A 23576-nucleotide genomic window follows, 5' to 3' on the forward strand; every position below is an offset into this window, starting at 1 on the left:
AGTGTGAAATACAAGGGAAAGTAGAACACCGTCCTGCACAGCGTGTGTGTGTGTGTGTGTGTGTGTGTGTGTGTGTGTGTGTGTGTGTGTGTGTGTGTGTGTGTGTGTGTGTGTGTGTGTGTGTGTGTGTGTGTGTGTGTGTGTGTGTGTGTGTGTGTGTGTGTGCGCGCGCGCATGTTGCAAGTCTGTGTAGGTGTTTGTGTATTCCTGTCAGCTCATGAAATGTGTTTTTCAAATTATGTGAAATACTGTTTCTGTCAGAATATATTATAAAAGCGTACTTTTTTAAATTTTCTGGAGTTACTGGAAAATGTTCTGCAAAAAGAAAAATGAATCAGAACTCTGAACCCTCTACAAAAATAATGTTGACACTTCTTGAGCTTCAAGTATTTGCATTATAAATTTGTGTCTCTTGTATAATGATAATGATATAATTCATAGTACGCAAAGTCAGTATCAGTATAAATGCGGTCATTTGTGCTAAAATGTACACGTCTGTACATGTCAAAATCTTTTGACAGTATTGAAATTCTCCCGTGTGGGTTAACATTTCAGCAATTAGAACAAAATGACCTGGTGGGGGATTTATGATTTGGTTTAGGATTTATCAGGCCTTTAAAAATGTTTTTAAAAACTACAGTCCAACAATTACATGAATTTAAAAAAAAAAAAGCAAATCAAATGCTCAGTTTGTTACTTTGGTCAGAGAGGAGCTGTGGTTTCATCAGGAATAAATTAAACTGTTTTGAAATAATCTTGCAGTTAACACAGAGACAGTTTAGCCGATATACAGCAAACCAGTGTGATTTAACACCATATGGATCATAGAGTAAAGTGCATATTTAGTGTGTAAAAAGACAGAAGGAAGCAGGTTGGAATACATACAGTTTATTTATAGGTAATCAGTGAGTTCTTTCTCCTTTCTCCATAGTATAATCCTACATAAACACATTAAAATGCTTTGCTTTTGTTAATTCACTCCGAAGGAACGATAGTATCCCTTGGCTCAGTTTAGCAGACGCTGTCATACACTTTTAAGACAAAGCTACATATACGAGTATTTGGGTGTGTTTTGTGTGTATGTGTGTGTGCGTGATTTCCCTCCTAATATGTGCTGATGACTATATATATTACATGTCTGCTTAAGCATCCCTGCAACTTCTGGCAAAACAAAACTGTCGAAAGAGCAGGCTGAAAACTGTTACCGACAAGGTGAAGGATGAGACTCTTTTTTTTTATGTTGTCACGTGTGTGATGCATGTGGTGTGTGTCTATAAGACAGAGTAACAAAATGTCAATCATTGAATACCGGATATGATGTTTGAGCGCCAAACGTCTGTTGCCATGGCAACAAAGCAAACATTGCGCTGATGTAGCTTATACATAACACAGAATATTCATAAATACAAATAGCAGCTACTGTGTGTGTGTGTGTGTGTGTGTGTGTGTGTGTGCTTTTCACTGATAGAGGAGGAGCTTCAGCATGCTTACATGTGTCACATTGTCACCAACAACATGATATTGATGCCTTTTCTTTTTTCTGTCTTCAGTGTTTTGGGTCCCAATTCCCGAAAACAAAAACAATCCTGATTAACTGGAGGGTTTTCTTCAAATTATTATTTTAACAGTGACTGAAGTGTTCCAGCAGTGTTCATTTTTAAAAAAATTAAAACCCCAATGATCACCACTTATTCAGTAAATATTTCCCTTTTTAAAATTCTCAAAAGTGTGTGGGACATTCTGGAGCAACAGCTTTTATCACTTCAGCCCTAAAGTCAGTGTAGAAAATGTATATGATGTTCTTGTTGTGCATTTGTTCTCTTGAATCCAAACCAACAGAAACTGTAGCTGTCTCTGTTTGACCATGTAGAGAAACTGCAGTGCATCTAACATGCTGTGCTGCATGATTACGTCTGTGGGCATAATTATTATTATGTGAATGATTGTTTCTCGAACAGAACATATTTTATTGCACTTTCATTGTCATTGAATATGAGATAATTGTTTCAGTATTGCTCGTTTGTCAGTATTCCATATTTAGAAACTACTGAAAGTAAAATTGCAACACAGTTGTTATATATTATGAAATGTGCTTGATTTTCTATCTCATTCATTCGTTTTGTCACTCAAATAGACCAACGTGCACACTCAGTTTGTGCAACACTGATGAGTAAACATGTCACACACGTGAATACTTTTTCACGCTGTTACTTTGTACTTGGATACATCTTTTTGTCTGTTCTCTCGCCTTCCTCTTTTTTTCTTTTTTGATTTTTCTTTTGAAACAATTATGACACTTTTTTTAACCCTTTGCTCTATTACAATGCAGTAGCTTTGCTTCCCCTCCTTTCCACTCCACTCTCTTCATCCTGGTCTACCCGGATACGGATACCCGGGAATAACATCCCCACTCCCCTCCCGCCTCTGCTTTACGTAACGCTTAAAGCCCTGCATATCCTCCCTGGCCATGGCAACAACCACATCTGGATCACACAGCCATCTAGACTGGCACTAAGGCACACATGAAGCCTTCAAGACTTACCACAAAAGTCATTTGCTATGATAATCCCATTTCCTAGTGGGTGAAGCATACTTTGGGGATATTCGCAAAACGCACTGATGCAGCGGAGTTTCTAAGTCTGATGTGGCTCCCAGACTTAAAGTTAGAGCGATATTCAGACTTTATTACAGATTTTTTGGGGTTGCTGTCAAACTCACATTCTGTCGTCTAACCAAATTATGATTTTTATGTCTTCCTTATATGCTAAAGTATGACATTAGTTTAGATTTTACCTCTTATCTTTTTCCTCCATCTCACTCTGCTGCTGTCCTTCCCTTGAATCTCAAGCTCCACACTCTTTGCACTCGTTTTCTGGTGCAGACTATTTGTTAGCCATTTATCTGCAAGCTAGTAGTGCCCCCAAATGGCCAAACACATACATTACAAGTTCCTTCACTCAGTAGATGAAGGGATCTGGATCTCCAAACACTGGCTTCAAGTTTGTGCTTCATATATTTTTACTATTACTAATTATGTGTTGTTGGGAAGACATTTAATGAGTTTACATATGGAGCCACAGAGTGTGAAGAGTTTTTGCATTGACTCTATCCCATCTCTGTAACTGTTATGTTAGTCTCCTCAGTACTAAATGATAGAGGGGTCCTTTGCAACATTAAACATAAAATAAAGTAACAGTTTTATTTTACTTTCAGTGAAGGTACAACAAAGCCATGTGCACGTCCAATGGCCGAAAAAAACAGCTGTCTGCATCTTACAAAGACGTCCCCCTTTATGTCTGTAAGCCTGATAAAACTGATTGGTTAAGTTTATTTTAAATTCATTAGATGGTGATGGTCAGTGGCAGACCGGTGACCACGGGCAACATGGGAACCTGTGCCCAACATAACTGTTGCCATGGTAACAGCAAAGAAATGGTGGATCAAGTTATAATTGGATAGAGGAAATGGTGGGTTGTGGGAGGGAGAGACACAGAGCACAGGGGTGGAAGATGAATTAAGGGATGAGAGAGATGGGATAGGAGAGCGAGTGAAGGTGGCACTCCACCTCCATAGTGCCAGTGAACGTAAAGAGGACAAGGAAAAGTTTCTTGTGTGATGTCACATGGTATTTGACAGATGTAATTGGAGGTTAGGGACATGCATACATATGCACATTCAAAGCATTATGTCTGCAATAGGAGACAGCCAAAGAAAGCTGCTGAACACCTACACAGATATTGCACTGCCAGCACAGCAGCAGGGTGAGATAGTTAAGCTTAGCTTAGAGGGAATTTCTCTTTTGCTGTTTTCCTTCACACCCTCTCCTTTACTCTTGCCAGTCTTCACCACTTATCTTTCTTTTATATGACTAAGTGCTAAAATTCTGTGGTTTTCCACCGTCATTTGATGTTTGCTTCACCTCCTCTGTGCAACATTATGCACATGCATTCAGATTTCTTATTTTACCAACACATCCTTTATGCTCTCAAACCTGTGACGACCAAAATGGTGTCCTCTGCTTTTACATAAATACATCTGCAATATTTTGTTATGAATTGGACCAAAAATTAGTCATATTCAAGCCAGGCTCTTGGAAAAACTTCTTAGTCTGCTCTGCATAATTGGTTAGATTTCATTACTAAGAGCTTGTAATGTTTAGTCAAGGTTGTAACCACTAAGCAGCCAGAGTAATCCCTCATCTCCACCCCTGTCCTCTTCTGCCCTTTTTCCCTTTCACTCACTCAGCCAAGCTTTCCGACTCCCTCTTTTTTAAAACACTGTATTTACGGGATTGATTTGTTGAGACCTCAGCTGACACACTGTCTCTTTGTTTACTGCCTATTAGTTGAATCTTTTCATAATACCCTAGACCTAAAAGAATACAAGCCGCCTCATATTTTTAAATGATGAAATATAATCTACTGATGGCGGTGAGCAGAAAAAAAATGCAGCCACAATGGAGCACATTACAAAGAAGCAGCTTTTTGTTTCAGATTTTTGATTCTCTTTTACTGGTCCTATATTATTCCACTGATCCACATGTAGATTTTATTTAAACCCAGGACTCGAAGGGTTAACTTTTTTACTACTGAGGACAGCAGAACCCAGTGTCTCTCACCACTTTATTGGTCAGATCCCAAGCTCCTGATGTGCTGACTGGCTGCTGGCAGTAGTTAAACCCCTCCTTGTATTGTATTTGAGTTATGGGTTCATGAGCTAAGCTGTGCATGACTTCTTGACTCATATGGTACACTCTGAAACCATATCGTGCATTTGCATCCTCTTCCCTTCCCTGTGACTCCTGTACCCTTCCTCCCTTTAACAGAAGTTCTGTTTTCACAAGTTGTTTTCTCTTCACCCCCATCCCTCCCTCCCTGCCTCTCCTGCAGAAAATGACTCCCAGGCTATTTTTACTCATTGGTCCTCTCCACTCTTAGCCTGTTCCACCCATTTTTTCTTCTCTTTCTAACCACCCCTACTCTCCTGTTTTCATTTCTTCTCTTCTTTTTCTCTCTACTTGTTCCTGTGAGTGTTGCATCAGAACATTTTAAATTCTGCCTGGAGGAGGCACATTTGCATGATGGAGAGATGGAAATTTGTTTGGGGATTTGAAAGGGCTTTTAATGGTGGAAAATTACATCACTATTCTCCATACTCTTTGCTTTTCTGTGTTTCTGAAAGCAGGGTTGAAATGGCTTAATATTCCTTTCTTAAAATAATCTGATTTATTAAACAGTGAGCATGTATGTCTGCAATTGACCACACTAAAATCAGGCAGAATGATCCTATATACTTGCCATATTTATTCGAAAGTCTTCATCAACGTTCATCCCCAGTGTAATTACTTAGAGAGACCAACAGTAGCGTGGCAGGTAAACAGCAGATAGCACAATAACGCCTCCATGTATGGATGGTCTATATGGGCATTACAGCTAGAGCCGCACATTTGTACAGGAGAGGGATCGTCTCTTAAGTTCTGTTAAGCCATTGGTTGGCCTACATCTGAGTGTCGGCGTTTGATTCGCCCCTTCACACATCAGTTAAACTTTACTACGAATTCTCATCCAATGATACGAAACCGGAGCGGGCTTAAGAAAAGGAACACAAAAATACGCACTTTTGAGGCGTTGCCTGGACGCCAGCTACGGCACCTGACATGGAAACAACAGTGTGACTTTACATAGTTGTTTTAAAAGTTTCACATATATAAAATAAGTTCAGATATTGAGATGAGAAGAGTTTATGGGTGTACAGCCGGGTGTAATTTGCATATGACTGGCATTCCAGCGCACACTGCGGCCAATCAGGATTCGCGGCGGGCAGATGACAGGTGGCAGCCTTGACCAATAGCCGAGTGAGATTCGCCGAGGAAGGCGGGACAAGGCAGGGCGAGGTTGACAGGACGAGAAGAGGAGGGGGACGACTACGGGGAGGGGGGGGGCAAGCAGCCTAGTTTACAACAAGAGGAAGAGGGAGGGAAAGAGAAAGAAAGGGCCAAGGCTTGCGAGGGAGAGAGAGTACGAGACGAAAATAAGGCAGTAAAGTCGGACAGGGAGCCGCGGAGATGCGATACGAGGACTTCTATGGACTAAAACAGCACTCGTAACACGCAAGTATTAGACGGACTGGACGGTGTGCGCGCCGATGTCGTCCTCACGAAGTGGCTAGCTAACCTGCTGCAGACGGACGGACCTCTCAAACGGCTTTTACCTAATGTCGGTTGTTGTTAAAGCCCCCTCCCTTCATTCCCACCTCCCAGAGGGTTCGGGTCCCACAGTCGGGCATCTTCAAGCGGCCACTCGTTTGATGCAGTGAGAGCCGGACCGAGAAGAAGAAAGAAAAATACAACAGCAACTGCGATTCATCCCCTTTCTCCTCGCTGATTGGTGCCAGGACTGCTCACCGTAGTCGCTTTTATCGCTGTGCTGTGGTCTCATCAGTTGCTAGCTAACATTAGGTCTTTGACTAGATTGGCTAGGTGGGATTGGAGCTGCTAAATTAGACAGCGTGCTGAGAGCTATCAGAGCTTGGCATGTTTGATGGCTGTCTGAAACCATATCAAAGTGGTGGATAGCGGGCTCGTAAGTACAGGGTGATGGATGAATGCGCCAGATTTACGTACCACGACTTCTGCTTATGCGTAGTAAACATGGACAAACCCAAGTTGGTCGGCGGTCATGTATAGGTGAGCTTGGATTTTGGTCGTATCTACATTGCCAGGTTAAAGCAGGTGCATATCGCGGTTCCGGCGACAAGTAATGGGAGAAACAAGTTAGTATTTCTGAGTAACTCACTTGCCAAGCAGTCCTCGTTGGATTAGTTTGGCGGTCGGAGTGTGTGTGAATATACCTTTTGTAATTGAGACATGAGAACAATTGCGTTTCTTTTGCCCGTGTCTGTGCGGCGGGTGCACGACCAGGGGCGTTCCCGAGAGGATGGTTCAATTTGGAGCGGTGCACTTGAGGCTCCGGCTATTGCGAGAGGCAGTTAGATTTACGTCTCTGGGTTCCTCAAATGAATCAGCAAGTATTAAAGTCGGCGTTTAAGTAAACAGTGAACACGTGGAGAATAGACGGGCTCACGTTCGACCGAGTCAAAAAAAAATAGACGAATTGCCTTAGCGTTGGTCTCCCCAAATTTTGCTTGTTGCAGCGCTGTTTGCCTGATCGATAGGAGTGCTCTATTACATCAGCCCTTACGCTGTTTGAGTTTGGGGTTATATGTGTTTCTCAATACACGCCGAACCCACCTGCCTGCAATCGTATTGTAGTGCAGAGCACGGTTTGACATGGCTCAGAAAGACTGCGTAGTTTCCGGGCGGATGTTTTAACCCAGGCCGTGGATGGGTTAGAGGCCTTGTTAACCCCTTCATGGCCAAGCTGCTGTAGTAATGTAAACAAACAGGAGAGAGGGCATCGGGGGTAATTAGACCAAAGGGAGAAGGAACGTTGCCTTCGGTCATAATCATCTTTTCAGTGGGTCGTCTATACACTGTTGTATTCTCGCAAGTGTAACTTTCATTTACTTTCTTATTGCAATTGTTTATAATACATTTTGTCCACTGATGTTTGATTGTTCCGTGTGCGTTATCAGATCGCGGCATTCGGTGACACAGAGAGACTGACTCTGTTCTCATATTTTAATTGCTCAAAGGATACATCTCTTGCCACACTTGAGATCCTCATCATGCCGGGGAATGATGCCGTAAATATTGTGAATAATGACTGCAACCTGTAAGGACGAGACGGATACAGACACCATTGAGCGCTTGTCGTCATCTGTGATCTTCCAAGGAATATCAGCTCATGTTTTTGGATTAAGGATGTTCCCTTACCAGTATTTATGTGTTTCGTAGAAGACAGTTTTTAAAAGGACATATCATCATTATTTTTTGAGAAATATCCAAGATATCTTTCAGCCATGTTCTCATCAGAGAATCCTCAGTATCTTCGCCAAGGATTAAGCATGTTTGGTTAGTCCATGTCATATACCTTTTTGTTTGTATGAGAACACAGTAGCCTTTTTGGTCCAATGTGTGTACACACAGGAGTGTTACGTTGTTGTTTAGTTGTAAGTATAATGCAATGCAGGGTAGTCACTTATCTATAAATGCTGTGTCAATGTGTACCGAGTTGTATTCATTAATGCAGACAAAGAGATGATGATGAAAGATATTATGTTGTCTCAGAGTGTAATAGCTTCTGTTCTCCATCCAGTCTGCCCTTGAGAACAGAGAGTCCTTTTGTAGATCTGCTGTTGTTGGAATTACTTAACCAGCGAAGTGGATTAAGATGTGCTTCTGTGGCAGGATAGATATTCTTGGTAGTTCTGTAAGGACCGTTGTTGTTGTTGTTATTGTTATTTTATTATTTTGTAATTATATCACTTCATCTACCATCCCAGATGCTAGCCAGTTCCTGATTAGATGGCAAAAATGACAACGAGTGATGCACTGTGTCTAAAGGAACTCTTATTTTAGGTGCTAGGCCTTAGTCTGATTCTAGTTCTATGTTGTGTTTACTAAAAGATGCATGATGATATTGCAAACTAGTGTTAAGATGATTGTTTGTCATAGGAGTAGGTTGAATCCTTGGTCTGAGTGTTACACTGACAGATGTGGTAAGAAACCAGTGCCTTGATAATGTAAATGTAAAAAAGATTCTGCTTTTCGAGTCTGATTCTTGAACAGGGCAGCATATTATTATTAAGTCAGAAATCAGACTACATTACTAGGTCTCACTCTTTTCCTCTGCAGTGTGGACCAATGTGGAGCCCAGGTCTGTTCCAGTCTTCCCTTGGCATTCATTGGTTCCATTTCTAGCCCCTACCCAATCGGATGCTTCTTCTCAGCCAGGAGAGGGCCAGCACCCAGTCAACCACCCCCAAGCAGCCAGTCTGAAGACAGGTAGTGTATACATTTGCTGTAATCAGCAAATGAGTAATCAGCAGTTTCATGTAATTTCCTGTGGGTGTTATTGCTGTTCTGTTTTCCATACTTGTTTATTTTGAACTAGTCTTCATCTTCTTGTTGCTTTTCCTCAGAGTGTCAGGGGGTGGCAGCACTGTTGCAGGAGCCTGCAGAAGCACCTCCCACCATAGAGAGAGGCCCCCCATTGCGGCCCCCCCCATGCTCTGATGAGCCGCCTCCAGAGAAGGAGAAAGGAGATGCAGAAAGGGAGAGGCCTGACAGTGAAACAGAGAGTGACGTGGATGACCCGTAAGAGCATTGTTGTTTTTTTCTTTGCTTTATTACACTTTTGTGGGTGAAACTGTGAAGTTAGAGAAACACACAGTGATACATATAGCACTTGTATGCACTCTCACATGTTATATTTGTCTGTATGTTTAAGTGGTTACGTAGTAGTCAGCCTTCACAGCATTTTTTTGTGTGGTGCTGTGTACCCACACATACAGTAAGGGAGTGTGATATTTTTTGTATCCTCGCTCTAATTTGGGCAGAAAAGCTCAATGCCAGAACAAAGCAGATGGGAACAAAAGCATTACATCTCTGGTCTCTATCAGTGTATGAAAGGCAGTGGCCAGGCTGTCAGCCATTGTAATGGATGAGCTACGCTGAATCTGCTGATGTATCTCATTGGAGATGAAATACTTGTGTTCTGTAGCTACAGCTGATAGACTTGCAGCTCCAAGATAATTAATACCCACCTTGAAAGATAACATTGTTCAGTTTTTAAAAATTGCAGAGAGAAAGTCCCTATGTGTGGGTTTGCATGTGAATACGGTTCTCAAGACAAATATCTGATGAAGGGTTCACACAGAGGGATGTTTCTGTCTTCTTTAGCTTCCTCCCAGGAGTTGTACCAGAGCAGCCCCTCTCTACATCGCCAGTAAAGAGACGTACTCAGTCCCTCAGTGCACTGCCCAAAGATGGAGACAAGAGCAGTCCAGGAAAGGTAGTTTCGTCACTGCTTCCATAAAATCACAATTTTCAGCGTTCCTTTAACTGAAATGTGTAATGTAATGTATTTCTGTCTTTGTCGTTCACTCTTTCAGAGGGAGAAGGACCACATCCGGCGACCAATGAATGCATTTATGATTTTCAGTAAGCGCCATCGAGCATTGGTGCACCAGCGGCATCCAAACCAGGACAACAGGACAGTCAGCAAGATTCTTGGGGAGTGGTGGTATGCTCTGGGACCCAAAGAGAAACAGAAGTACCATGACTTGGCCTTCCAGGTACACAGATGAATTTGCAGAGACAAACAATTTTAAAATGCGACCTAACAGGGCTCCAGACTAGCTTTTTCACACCTTGCACTGTCAGTTGGTTGCACCAGCACATAATTTGCCCCCCCCCCCCCCCCCCCCCCCACACACACACACACACACACACACACACACACACACCCACACACACCCTTATTTTGATACAGCATTGCCATAACTATGAGCAGTTGTCTTTTTGAAACCTGTTTTTCCATTGGTATAAGGATCGTCAGTGATTCAAGTCTGGATATTTGTAAAATATTTTAATTTGAAAATACAAATACATTTGAAAAAACTCTTTATCTGTTATCAGTTCTATAAACTGGTCAGAATGAACTCATCATTAGTTTAATATTTACTACTATTTGCCAATGTTCCCTAAGTTCCTCACATGCAAGCAGCTGCAGTTCACTCAGACAGGGATGAAAAGAGTTAACTATGGCATTCACTGTCACTGTACTTGAAACCAAGTGATTCTCTCTACATAGGCTGTTTTTTAATGGACTGTTCTGTAAGCAAAGCACATTTTAAATGTCAATACTGCAATCGATCATGTTCATTTAATTTTAGAAGGCCAAAACTGTGATTATTGTAATATTAGTTTCATTGTTGAGCTTTAGCACTGCATTAGCCATTGTGAATAAATGCAATGGGGACCTACGTTTTTAAACCGACTCAGTCGAGATCTGTCTGCCTGCCTCTGATAATCAGGAGTGACTGAGTGTGATTGCTCTCTTTGTCTCCACATTTTGTTTTTTAAAATAATTAACAATAGATTGTTTCATCTTTGGAACACAGTAACAGCAAAGTGGATTGTTTCACAAGTCAGGCAGGAAGACACTGCCTTTCAAACATGGGACACGAAACACTGCTGAGTTCATCGACCTGTTTAGCGACGGCATTCTGTCATTCAGGCACCCTGTCAGACATGGGTCACTTTTCTGTAAATGTTCCTCATGGCTGCATTCAAAGCTGGAGAGTGCTGCGGTACACATGCGATATTTGTCGTTCACGCAAGACTAGTCAGTACACCAAGTGATGTATGGGGCATAATGCTGTATTAGCAGACTAAAACTAAACTCATAGCAGCTGATCAAAGTGTTCAGATAACTAACAGCCCAGTTGATTTCTGATTTTTTCAAACAGTGAAGCTGAAAGTTTCGCACTCAAGCTAAGGACAGCTGTGATGTGACAAAATATTAAGCTGAAGCTGATAAACCGTGGCTCTGTGTGGCCACTCATCTGTCTGAGATCAACAAAAGTTCAAAGTGTGACCTGCTGTTAGATCCCGATTGACTTTTTCTCTGTGTCGGAATAATGTAGTGTTCAACCTAATCAATGAAGTTACTACTGTTGCTCTGTGCAGAAATGCATGCAACTCGCTGTCTTTGGAGAAACTTGTCTCCTAATGCTGTAGGTATGTACAAACAAAAAAGAGCTACAGACAAATCGTCCTGAACAGCTGGAAACTAAATTACTACTCTGTGTGTGACCACTCACCTGTCTGATGTGAAGACATGGAGTCCAACACAGAGTGACCTGCTATTAGATCATGGTCTGGACATATCTGCTTTCCATGCTCTCTGAGATAATGTATAATTGGTAAAAGCTACAGGTGCTTTTGTTCTTTGTGTGAATTTCCACAACTCTCTCTCTTTAAAGACTCACATATGGGTCCTGCTGATGTCTGATGCTGCAGGTATTAAACAAACTGTGAGGCAAAAATAGTTCCAAGCAACTGAAAGAAACAAACTTCAGCTCCTTGTAGCATCTTGTGGGAAAAAAAACCCCTTGGATTACATTAATTTTTGATGAGTTTCATTATTGTTTAAGCAGTTAGTGACTGTTCTCATTACAGTGAGGTTTTACTATTGTGGACATTTCATTTTGTTGATAGGTTTAAAATTGTAGAGCAAAGTGTGTGGGGGGAAAATGTCTTGAGATTTTGTCACAAACTATGTATTACGCATCTTGGTGCTGTTTTTGGATGAATATTTTGCTTAAATGTGGAAAAATTCCTCACTAAATCACTTCAGAGGGCAGTTGTGGATCAGATGGTAGAGTGTGTTGTCCATCGATTGCAAGGTTGGTGGTTCAATCCCCAGCCCTCCTTGGGCAACTTGCCTCCAATGACAGACAACACCTTGCATGGCAGCTCTGTCGCCATTGGTGTGACTGGATCAATGGGAAACATTGTAATGTGCTTTGAGTACCACCAAGTTCGAAAGGTGCTATATACTGTAATTATCATATACAAGTGAAAATGCTGCTGCTTGTGCAATGTTCAGTTCTGACTTGTGTCACACTGAAAGACGTGCAGAGACCAGTTTTATGGATGAGCAACGTTCACACATGCAGCCAACCTGTTTGGTTGCTGTCAGATTAAAGGAATAGAGTCCATGTCTGACAGGAGTAAAACTGAGACAATGAAGATAGAAGAATGCTATTTTCAACCACAGTTACTAACAGTAGCTACCAGTGATGGCTGGAGCAACTCTGAATTAGCCTGTTGATCTTACACTTGCACAAATGCAAGCAAATGAAATTTTAATTTGTTCACTCTGGAAAAATGGTAATTTAATTTGCACTCTGGAGCCCTACATAACAAGTACTAGATTCTATAGTCATATATCTGTTTATATCCTTTCTCTTGTTGTCAGGTAAAAGAAGCCCACTTCAAGGCCCACCCAGACTGGAAGTGGTGCAACAAAGACAGGAAGAAGTCCAGCTCTGAAGGTCGTGGGGTCCCGGGAGGCAAAGACATCAGAGAGAGGAGCATGTCTGAATCCACAGGTTGGCCATTCTTAGTTCTCACAAATACAATATACACATAAATAGAGTATATGTCACATCCATTATTCTTATCCTTCCAGGCCTTTAACAGTCCTGTTTTTGCCTTGTAATAGAACCTCATTCTGTGGAGCTGAAGGGTGTCGGTCCAGGTCTGGTGGGGGTGTCTGAAAGGAACGCTGGAGAGGGTCATGTAGGCCAGCTAACCCGTCCCAGAGCATTCTCTCAAAGTGCCATGCACAACCTGGAACGGAGTGACAGGGGTAATACACAAGCCCTGGCAGAACTGGCACAGGTACGAGAGGAGAACAGCACACAGCTTAAAGTTCATTTTGTCATATGCAGCTTAACATGTTCTAAAATTAAATTGAAAACAGCATAAATAAATTTTGGTGGCATAATCGGCTGTTTTTATAAATATGGCTTGATTTCAAACAAAGCTTTTGGTTTTACAATGTAGTCACTGCTGCAGAAATGGTTTTGTTTGTCAGATTAACTGTCACAAACATGGATTTTTTTTTTTGTTCGGGCAATTTTTGTTACAAACCAGCATCTATCACAGCTAAGACAAATTGAGAAGGGTCACAGTACTACAGCACGTACAAATAAGTAATAACACCAATGACAAGCCATGCTGTTTCTTTATTTTTTCAGATGTGTGGGGATGGTGGCAGTCAGTTTTCGAGCCATGCGCCTCCACTGTCACAGTCACAGCGTGGAGTCAGCGAGGACATGACCAGTGATGAGGAGCGCATGGTCATCTGTGAGGAGGAGGGAGATGATGATGTCATTGGTGAGATATCAGTCCCATTTCACTCACTGAGCCACTTTAGTGTAGAGATATTAAAGTGTTAATACGCTGCTTCTTGTGTCACTGACGGACGTTGTAGATTACCAGCAACTGCATGTGGACATTTTATTTAGTGGTTCAATAAGTGTTCTCAGTGGTGAATAGTGTTTAATTTGAGCAGTGTTGCCTTTGTGTTGCTTTGTTACTAGTTTCACATAGCCCATAACCTCTCTATCATTCAGTTATTTGGGAGAAAAATGGTCTGGATTGTAATTATTTCCATAAACAAATCACAATTATCTTGGGCAGAGCTGATCAAAGAATGAAACGAGGAACATTTGCATGCAGGGAGGCGAGCACAGTCGTTAAAAAGGCAAATTCATGGAAAAAATAGCAGAGCTGCCTAACTGCACAATCCATATCTTTGGGAAAACTGTAAAATTTTCAGTGTGTTAGGCTGCTTGTCTAGTTTATTTCCCATAGTGAAGGGGATGTTTAAAATTGTAACAGCCTAGAAGGATACAAGAAAGGCGTGTTAAATGTGCAGTCAAGTGTAGGCTTATAGTAGCAATCTACATCTGATGAGCCAGAATAGCTTTTCACAGAAGATTTTGTCAAACTGTCCCTTATTATTTATTCTCTGAGCACTTATTTTTTCCCTCCTTTTCAATATATGTCATATTTTCTGATACATTTTGTCCAGGTTTTGACCACTTTTAAGATCTGACTGAATTAAGAGCCGTTTCAGACACATATACCCATTCACATCTACTGTAGTAGTATTTACTAGCAGCAATAGGGTATGAGCAGCACATCGCATCCAGCCTTGGCTTGTAATTCTGAATCTAGGAGACCCGGAGTTTTTGACTAGATTATAATGTGTGAACAATCCCAAGATGGGGTGTTCTTCCCATTATGTCAGTATTGTGTAGATACAGCATTAGTGCACCCTGATTTGAGTGGAGTTGCAGGAACTATCAAGTGTAGCTGGAGTGTATTTTTCTTTTCCACAGAGGACCCTTATCCTAGCAGTTCGATAGACCTCAAGTGTAAGGAGCGGGTGACTGACAGCGACAGCGACAACGGGTCAGGCGATGAAAGTGACCGAAAGGTAACATAATTTGTCTCTAGTTGATATTTTAATTTATGTTTTGCATATAGATTGATTGGTAATTTCAATCCTTTTGTAACATCTGTCTATAATCTTTTTCAGAGAGTTTTTGCTCCGGTCATCTGCTCCTCTGCATCATCCTCTTCCTCACACCATACTTCTCATGGGAGGAGTGTCTCATTATCCTCTTACCCCAGCAGCAAGCGTTACGATGAGGGGAGATCAGGAGGGGGAGGGTTTTTAGACCACAAGAGAAAGGAAAGAGGAGAGGGTAAGGACACATTTGGGGGTGATGGAGGTGGAAGTGCTCAAGCCCCTTCTCTCTCGCTGTCTTCTGGCCAGTCTGCCATGTCCACTTCTTCTACTGAAGGACCTCGGTCTTCATCAGTAGGTTCGCTTGGTGCAAACCCACACCTGAACATTGGTGCTGTGAGAGTGGCCTCCACAGTGGTGACCAATGTAATGCGTCCCGTTATCAGCACACCACTCCCCATCGCGAGCAAACCCAGAGATGGAGGTACTTCATCCAGCCCACATCCGCCTGAGAGGAAGTCCCTGACTCCCCAGCAGCAGCCACAACTTCTGATTGGCTCAGGCTCAGCAAGTGGGACTGCAGCCACCGGGGGTGGGTACTACTCTTCATCTTCGCCTAATCCTGTGAGTGCAGGTGTGAGCCCGGGTGGGGTAGTGACTAATTTGGTGTTAGGAGGGACCTTGTCTGCCCAACCTGCAGTACAACTCATCACTCCATCCCCTCAGCCTCAGCATTCCCAGCAGCAAGCCCTCTCCTCTACAGCTGTTTCAGCCCCACATAGCCAAACCAACGGGCCCCTACCTCTGAATCTGCTTCAGCCCCAGTTCCTTCCTGCTTCCTCCCTAGCTCCACCTGGGGGTAAGGCCATCACACAAGTTCAGTACATTCTGCCCACCTTACCTGCCGCCACCAACCCCAAGAGCCCACCTCAGCAGCTCAGCCAGCCAACCAGTATCTTCAACCTGCCCGCAGCTCCACCAACACACGTGTCCTTGGCCAATGGAAAACAGCAGGGTACAAGTTCACTGACAGGATATACGTCCAGCCCAGCAGTGGGAGTGGTCAGCCCGGGAACTAGAGGTGAAAGCTCCGACAGCAATCATGACAGTGTGATATATAGAGCTGATAATCTGTCGTGACTCCCAATACAATTCCCCCTGTCTCTGTGTTTCTACATCAGTGCAAACACAGTCTCCAGTGCTCCAGGGTAAAATGCTTGTTCCCATGGCAACAGTACGGACTGCGCCAGCCCCTGCCCAGCAGTTTCCTATTGTGGCTCCACCTCTTCCTGTCCAGAATGGTGCTCAGTCTGGAAACAAGGTCAGGGAGCCCTTAGTTGGTGAAATGAGATCTTTTCTAAACTGTAATAATTTTGTTCTTAACATCAAGTAGAAGCAAATGATTTGCTCACCACCTACACTGCCCATTCAGACATTTGTATTTGTTTTCCTCTTGTCCGTATGGCTGCAACTTTTGTCCCTCTTCAGATTATCCAGATAGCTCCCATGCCTGTGGTCCAGTCTCAACTGCCTGCGGGTGGAGCAGTGCATCCTTCCAGCCCCTTCCCTGTAACAATGGGCACAGCTGCTGTGGTGGCACCAGGATCAGCCCCCTCCCAGGCTGTACTACTGCCACCAGCACCTACTAGGTAGGAAATAAAGTGCAATAAGAGAATGAAAACAGATTGGTGGCTAGGACTGTCGCAGCTAGAAGGTCCTTGGTTGAATCTCAGCCTAGAGTCTTTCTGTGTGGAGTTTGCATGTTTTCCCTGTGCCTATGTGGGTTCTCACTGGTCGCTCCAGCTTCCTCCCAAAGTCCAAAGACATGCTTCGGTTAATTGGTGAATATAAATAAATTGTCCATAGGTGTGAATGTGAGTGTGCCTGGTTGTCTGTCTCTCTATGCTGGTCTGGTGATAGATTAGTGACCTGTCCAGGGTGAACCCTGCTTTCGCCCTAAGTCAGGGGGGATAGACTCCAGCCCCCCTGCAACCGAACATTGGATACAGTAGTGTACGGAAAATAGATGGATTGAGTCCACACTGTGTCATCAACTGCTGCATGACACATAGCAATTTTAAGGAACTGTGTGCTCATAGTATATGTTTATGTGGCAAACGCCACCCCTTTGGAGCTCCAAAGCTTAAAAAAATCAAGTCACAATATGTTTTAAATTTGTAATTTAGGTCCCAATGTGTAATTTTCTTTTTCAATCAATGGCTTTTCTTTCACTGCATTCTTTGTGCTGCTTTTAAATTTCTTTCAGATGTTCAGTTCACACAATATACTGTAAATGGAACATGTTGGCATTTGGTATTTTTTTCTGTAAGTGTTGCACTATCATTTTGCTTAGTTAGGACCAATTGCTGAAAAATAATTTGTTCTTGGACCAAAATCCAGTGCATTCATATTAGTAAGTAGTGTATGATGTGTGCTGCCTTCTTAAGACAGACTGAAATATCTTGCCTATTGATGCTTTAAACAATATATTCCAAATGGGCTCTTACAGTGGTTAATAGTGTAATAAAATTGTTGCTGTGATTACAAATAATATCAACTAAAGTAACTTGTGCTGATTACAGTTTAACAGACCCTGCTATCACAATGATTTACTGTCTTTTCTTTATGGCATAGACATGGAGATGTGCTGTATCTTATAGCAGGAAAGTCCAGATTTCCTAAAGCATAGTGAGGAGACAATGAGAGAAACCAAAGTTTCAGAAGGGTGCAGCTGTAACAGTGCAGCTCTATTCTGGATGTGTTAGTCATGCTACTGGTGGCCCAAGTTGCCTCTGCCTGCCACCCACACACTACCTCTCAGCTACACACACACACACACACACACACACACACACACACACACACACACACACACACACACACACACACACACACACACACACACACACACACTGTGTTTTTCTACCATTGTGGGGACATACCATTGACTCCCATTCATATCTAACCCCTAACCCTTACCCTAACCCTAACCTTAACCCAGACCAAAACAATGGCTAACCCTAAAGAAACGTTTTTGCACTTTTACTTTTTTCAGTAACAACAACATGGCCAAGAAAACACTGTTTAAACTTGTGGGGACCGAAATGAGGTCCCCACAAGTGACATTGTTTTCAGTTTTCCTACAGTTGTGGGGACATTTGGTCCCCACAAGTATAGCCAGCACCTGAGCACGCACACACACACACACACACACACACACACACACACACACACACACACACACACACACACACACACACACACACACACACACAGCACTAGTCATCTAGTTCTACTTGTGATATGCACTCACCAACTGACCCTCACTGCAGCACTTCTCTTTTTGTTTTCCTCGTTCCTTCTAATCATGTCTCTGTTCCCTGCATTCTTCTTAGTCTCCCTCTTTGTTGCACTACAACACTATCTATCATCACCATGACACCTTTTTTGACATTCTACATCACATAAATGTTACCTTCACCTCTGTGGCTTCTCTTTGCCATGCCCATTTCTATTTCTGTTCCTCACATTTTCTCTTCTAATCACTTCTCTTGTTTCTGTGTCTTACGTCCAGGATTACCTATGTCCAGTCCACTCCAGGGGTCCCATCCACTCTGCCTCTGGTTTCCACAACAACAGGCTCTTCCTCCACCCAGCAAGCTCTGCCAGTGCCTGGATCTGCATATGTTCCATCGTCCCTAGCAACACTTGGGTTCACAGCTATTGCACCACCTGGACAGACACTTGTTCAGCCACTTATTACAGGTTGGCACTGTGTGAAGATTAATTCATAAATTATTTATTTTACACACTCATTCTGTGTTTTGTAAAGAGCAGGATATGAACTACAACACTGGTAAAAACGGGGGAAATGTGGCCGTCTCTAAACCAGCCGTCTTTAAATCCAAACCTCTCTGATTTTTCAGGGGTCACTGCTGAATAAACGATGCTCATTCTTAAATAAAGGGTTTGGAATTCATGTTTGATGGAAAATTCTTGGCATCATACTCCATTCCCGACTGTAATCACACTCTGAGGACCTACCTTTTAGCAGTCATGGAATATAACCAAGGATAAATTTTCCACCTATGAACACATTTTAGTTGCTTTCACTTTACATCGTAGACGCAAATAATGAACTGTTTACTCCATGACAAGTCAGTTATAGCTACTAGTAGAGACTGACCTGGCCCATTATCAGTGGTGATATTCTACATTTTTCTGATTACCTCTGTTATTGTTTTTATTAATCAGTTACCGATAAAATTAATTGAATGCGCTACTTTGGTTTTGATGCAAACACCTCCCTGTCTCTGTAGTCGCTCTGTGGTCTCAAGCACTGTGCCGTTGACAACATTATCTGATTACATGTAGCCAATCAACACTGAAAGGGACAGGGACAGAGACGCACATTTGCAGAGCGGAGCTGGGTGTTGAGGACAAGGCAACAGATACAGCTAAAGATGCTGTACACACAACAATCTTACAGAACCATGACTGGTTTCCCTATTACACTAAAATGCCCAAAAAAGGTCACTTATTGATACCACTGCAACTGGAACTTTTGGAACTAAGAGCGTTTCTGTCCGTCCTGTGCTAATGCTATCTGGTGCACCCATAATATCTTTCTAAAGTAAGATTAACTTCAGCACTCTGCTTTAACTGACAGTCACATCTTTCTTGCAGAGACACCACCCAAAAAAACTGAACAAGCACAGCCCTTGCCACACATCAGGGCAGTAGCTAGCAGTGTAGGTATAACAGTGGCTATACTAACAGTTAACAGCTAAGTTAGGAGACTGATACAGAATGTCTGGAAAACAATGACACTGTGTATGTACTATGTTTCAAAGCAGGGACAAAACTTCATCGGCATCTGTCAAAACAAACTTTACCAGTTTGTTAGATTAAGTTGCAAAAGAAAACTAACTATGCATGTTTGTTCATGTAGAATGTTACAGATTATTGCTGAAAGTAACATGTGGACTCTTGGCTTCCTCTTTCGTTCATCCAGGTCAGCCACCGCTCCTAGCCACAGCTCAGTCTCCACAGCCCTCCACCACAGCCCCTGTTTCAGGCTCTGGGGGCCAGATAGTCACAGCCATCTACCCTCCTTCCCCCAGCGTCACCATGGCAACAGGGGTGGTCTCCATGGCAGCAGTACCCCCCAGTGTGGTCTACTCGGTCTCGAGCGCTTCGACCGCTTCCCCTCACATCCTGCCTAAACACACAGCAACCCCCACCACCATCACGCACCTACATCCACAGCCCCATCCAGACAGACAGCCAGACAGGCACCTGCCTCTGGACAGACCTGCAGACCGACACACTGACAGGCCGTCTGAGAGGCAGGCAGAACCGATGACACATTCGGACAGACAGCTTGAGAGACAGCCTCAAACCTCCAGCAGTAGCAGCTCAACGGCACCTCCCAGTGGCTCAGCCGTGTCCTTAAGGCCCTGCAGTCCTTCACTTCAGATCCAAACACCTGGTGCGACTGCATGCACTGTTTAATCCAAGAATGCAATTGTGGATTTGTCATTTGTGGTGAATTAATCAACAGATGTTTCTTAATCTATTTTTTTTTCCAGGCAGTACATCCAAGCTAACCCAACCTCCAGTCAGGATCCCTCAGAAAGTGAAGGCAACAGTAGCAACCATTCCCGTGGGCAGCTATGAGGGAGGAAGCCGAGGGAAAGAAAGAGAGCGGGACAAAGACAGAGAGCGAGAGAGGGAGAGAGAGCGGGAAAAGGAGCGAGAGAGGGAGACTGGGGCCAACAGTCATTTCTCTTTTGATCCTGATGTGACACGGCAGATAGGGTCTCCATCAACGCATCCCACTGAGGAGCCTGCATCTTCTGACAGACCCCTGGAGGCCTCCAGTGCTACAGACTCCTCTGACACAAGAAACTGGGAAAGCACAATTGCCACAGAGGTGAGAGGACCATCACATGCTGACTTTCTGCTCTAGCACTACAAGAATAAACTACCCAGCTGTAATCCACACAGTATCTCGCTTGTATAAATGAATTTATTGAACTTTCTGTGCAGGCTGGGTGGAAGGAGTCCCACCCATCATCTCCTCTCCCCCCTCCATCAGCCACAGAACCCACCCTGCCCCCTCCACAGACCGACAAAGATATTCCGACACCCAAAAAGGTCAAAGCTCGCCCACCACCACTCAAGAAGACCTTTGACTCTGTGGACAAGTGAGGAAATGCTTTTGTGAACCTTTAGTGTAGAAAGTGTTAATGGACAGTGTGTATATACTGTATATTCTGTGTGTGTGTGTGTTGGACTGGCAGGGTGCTGTCAGAGGTATATTTTGAGGAGCGCTTTGCCGAGCTGCCAGAGTTTCGGCCAGAGGAGGTTTTGCCTTCACCCACCCTGCAGAGTCTGGCCACCTCCCCCCGCGCCATTCTGGGCAGCTATCGCCGCAAGAGGAAGAACTCAACAGGTCTCACTTAAAAGAGCATTCAAAGAAACACTAAATACTTTTAAGCAGGTCTCTATGGATAGTTGCAGTGCCTGACATGAGTATACTAGAATGTTCTGCTAATAATTACTGTGGTTTCACTGTTTCTACGACCTTAGTCTCATTTTTGTACTTCAGCATAAAAATAAAGGGAAGTCATGGGCATTTCATTGTGCTTCTAGACTTGGATTCAGCCACTGACGATCAAGTCTCTCCTAAGAGGAAGAGTCGGCGGCGCTCCAGCTGCAGCTCTGAGCCCAACACGCCTAAAAGTGCTGCCAAGTGTGAGGGAGACATCTTCACCTTTGAGAGAGCAGGTAATGTGTGCAGAAACATAGAAAATGGCATACTGTAAATTTCCACTGAGCGCATTTTTTTTTTTTGTCTGTTAGTGCTGGGCAAGTGATATGTAACACTGTGTTGTATAACAGGGATAAAATGGAGGAGCGCTCCTATTTGTGTCTTTGTTAGGCCTGGACAATGGCATCATGTACCAGCGACAGACACTGATTGAATTATAGCATTGTTACAGAATGTTGACAGAATGGTCGATAGTTTCACTTAAATACGTTAGGTGCACTCCATTGTAAAAACACACACATGTCAAAAACAGTCAGTTCCATGAGTTTAGTTACACAAACAAACCCCAGATGGAGGCTGGACGGGTTGGGTAGATGCAGAGGCCAGTGCGGTGGCCTAAACCCAGAGATACCCGGTTCAGGCCGGCCACTCAGAGCCTGAACTTTAGCGCTTTGCTGTGGCCTTGCCCTACTGCTTATCCCTGCCTGTTTTTTTGCATGCAACATTTTTTTCATGTGTTTTTCATTGTTTTGTTAAAACTAAAATTATTTCACATGTAATTTGATAAATAGGCTAAAATGGCTAAATTTAAAGAAATCTGTCCCTTGGCCTATAATATTAACAATAGGTCAGTAAAATATCAAAAATGATCGACATTGACTGTAATGAAGCATTTATTGTGATAGACTTCTCAGCTATACTGTCCAACCCGATGCCTCCAGATCATATTTTTGTGTTTTTGTGCTTTTGTTGTAGGTTTTATCTATTGCTTTCAATGTCCTTCTCAAAATAAGTTGGTTCATGTCAAGGAATTTAACCTACAGTTAAATATATAATCCTTTTCCATAGTGGAAGGGTTAGGGTTTTCAGAAATGTTTATTTTAATTAGTCAAAACAACAAACACATTTTTTTATCTTGTTTTGGAAGTACACATTCAAATACTTAGAAATGGTCTTCTTCTTAGAAATGCCATGAGATTCAGTTGAAATAAGCTCCAGTATGCTGCTAAGCTACTCAAGGTGTACTTGAGTAAAGATGTACTGACAGTGACTGTTAGGACGAGTTAGAAATGTATATTTTTGTGTCAGACAGGGTTTTACCCACATATATAACAAAGCCACTTCCAGAAATGCATTCCCTTCTGTTGATTTAATGGCATCTGAACATGTTGGCTGTATCTCTGACTGAGCCCCTTGGTCACTTTTCTCTTGCTTAGTCTGACTTGGTAACATTTCCGTATCACTTTCAACAAAGCATAAGTCTGAACTTCCTGCAGTCACGTTAACAGATCAGCATGCACAAGCAGTGTACCTCCAGCTGTGTGAAGCAACTTGGAAGGCTTTTTGTACATTTCATCGTCAATATTGATCCACAAACATCAGAGATTTGTATGCCTACATACATATACATATACATATATATACACATATCACCACTGTTAGAATATGTTTCTTTTACTATTGAATGAAGCTGTGAGAGCATAAAGTAAATGTGACTTTTGCCTCAATGACAGAATGCCATCACTTGAACAATCTGATGAAGCAGCTATGTTAGTTATTCTATGTCTATAAAGGATTTAAGATGGTTATTGTACCCAGTCTCCTGGAAACTCACCATCTTCCTTCTGACTGTTTCTCTCCCAGCCACAGATGGAGAAGACATTCTGGCAGAACTGGAGTTTGATAAAGTGCCGTATTCCTCCCTGCGACGAACTCTAGACCAGAGGAGAGCACTTGTCATGCAGCTGTTCCAGGAGCAGGGTTTCTTTCCATCAGGTAAGACACAAACACTATGTACGTATACATACAAGCATTTATACAAGCATTTCAAGAACTGCTTTCTGCATGTG

At 42.9% G+C, this 23576-nt stretch overlaps 1 protein-coding gene across 4 annotated transcripts in view; it reads left to right on the forward strand.

Moving 5' to 3' along the window:
- cicb (capicua transcriptional repressor b) overlaps positions 1–23576 on the forward strand; it is a 38400-nt gene that overhangs the window by 12666 nt on the left and 2158 nt on the right. Inside the window, exons 1-20 of one of the 4 annotated variants that reach the window (XM_051956887.1) lie at positions 5919–6685; positions 7654–7972; positions 8756–8905; positions 9043–9217; positions 9803–9914; positions 10015–10197; positions 12888–13020; positions 13134–13312; positions 13672–13810; positions 14821–14918; positions 15021–16032; positions 16133–16272; positions 16440–16600; positions 18526–18716; positions 19966–20442; positions 20543–20886; positions 21003–21160; positions 21248–21408; positions 21609–21743; positions 23371–23502. In XM_051956887.1, coding sequence (XP_051812847.1) covers positions 7921–7972; positions 8756–8905; positions 9043–9217; positions 9803–9914; positions 10015–10197; positions 12888–13020; positions 13134–13312; positions 13672–13810; positions 14821–14918; positions 15021–16032; positions 16133–16272; positions 16440–16600; positions 18526–18716; positions 19966–20442; positions 20543–20886; positions 21003–21160; positions 21248–21408; positions 21609–21743; positions 23371–23502 — 4132 coding nt within the window. In that variant the 5' untranslated portion in view covers positions 5919–6685; positions 7654–7920. Of the gene's footprint in view, positions 1–5918; positions 6686–7653; positions 7973–8755; positions 8906–9042; positions 9218–9802; positions 9915–10014; positions 10198–12887; positions 13021–13133; positions 13313–13671; positions 13811–14820; positions 14919–15020; positions 16033–16132; positions 16273–16439; positions 16601–18525; positions 18717–19965; positions 20443–20542; positions 20887–21002; positions 21161–21247; positions 21409–21608; positions 21744–23370; positions 23503–23576 lie in introns of those variants that run through there. The other 3 variants (XM_051956886.1, XM_022210850.2, XM_022210851.2) reach the window with 3 other exon arrangements.

The sequence above is a fragment of the Acanthochromis polyacanthus genome, chromosome 12 (assembly GCF_021347895.1).
Source record: "Acanthochromis polyacanthus isolate Apoly-LR-REF ecotype Palm Island chromosome 12, KAUST_Apoly_ChrSc, whole genome shotgun sequence".
Classification (NCBI taxonomy): domain Eukaryota; kingdom Metazoa; phylum Chordata; class Actinopteri; family Pomacentridae; genus Acanthochromis; species Acanthochromis polyacanthus.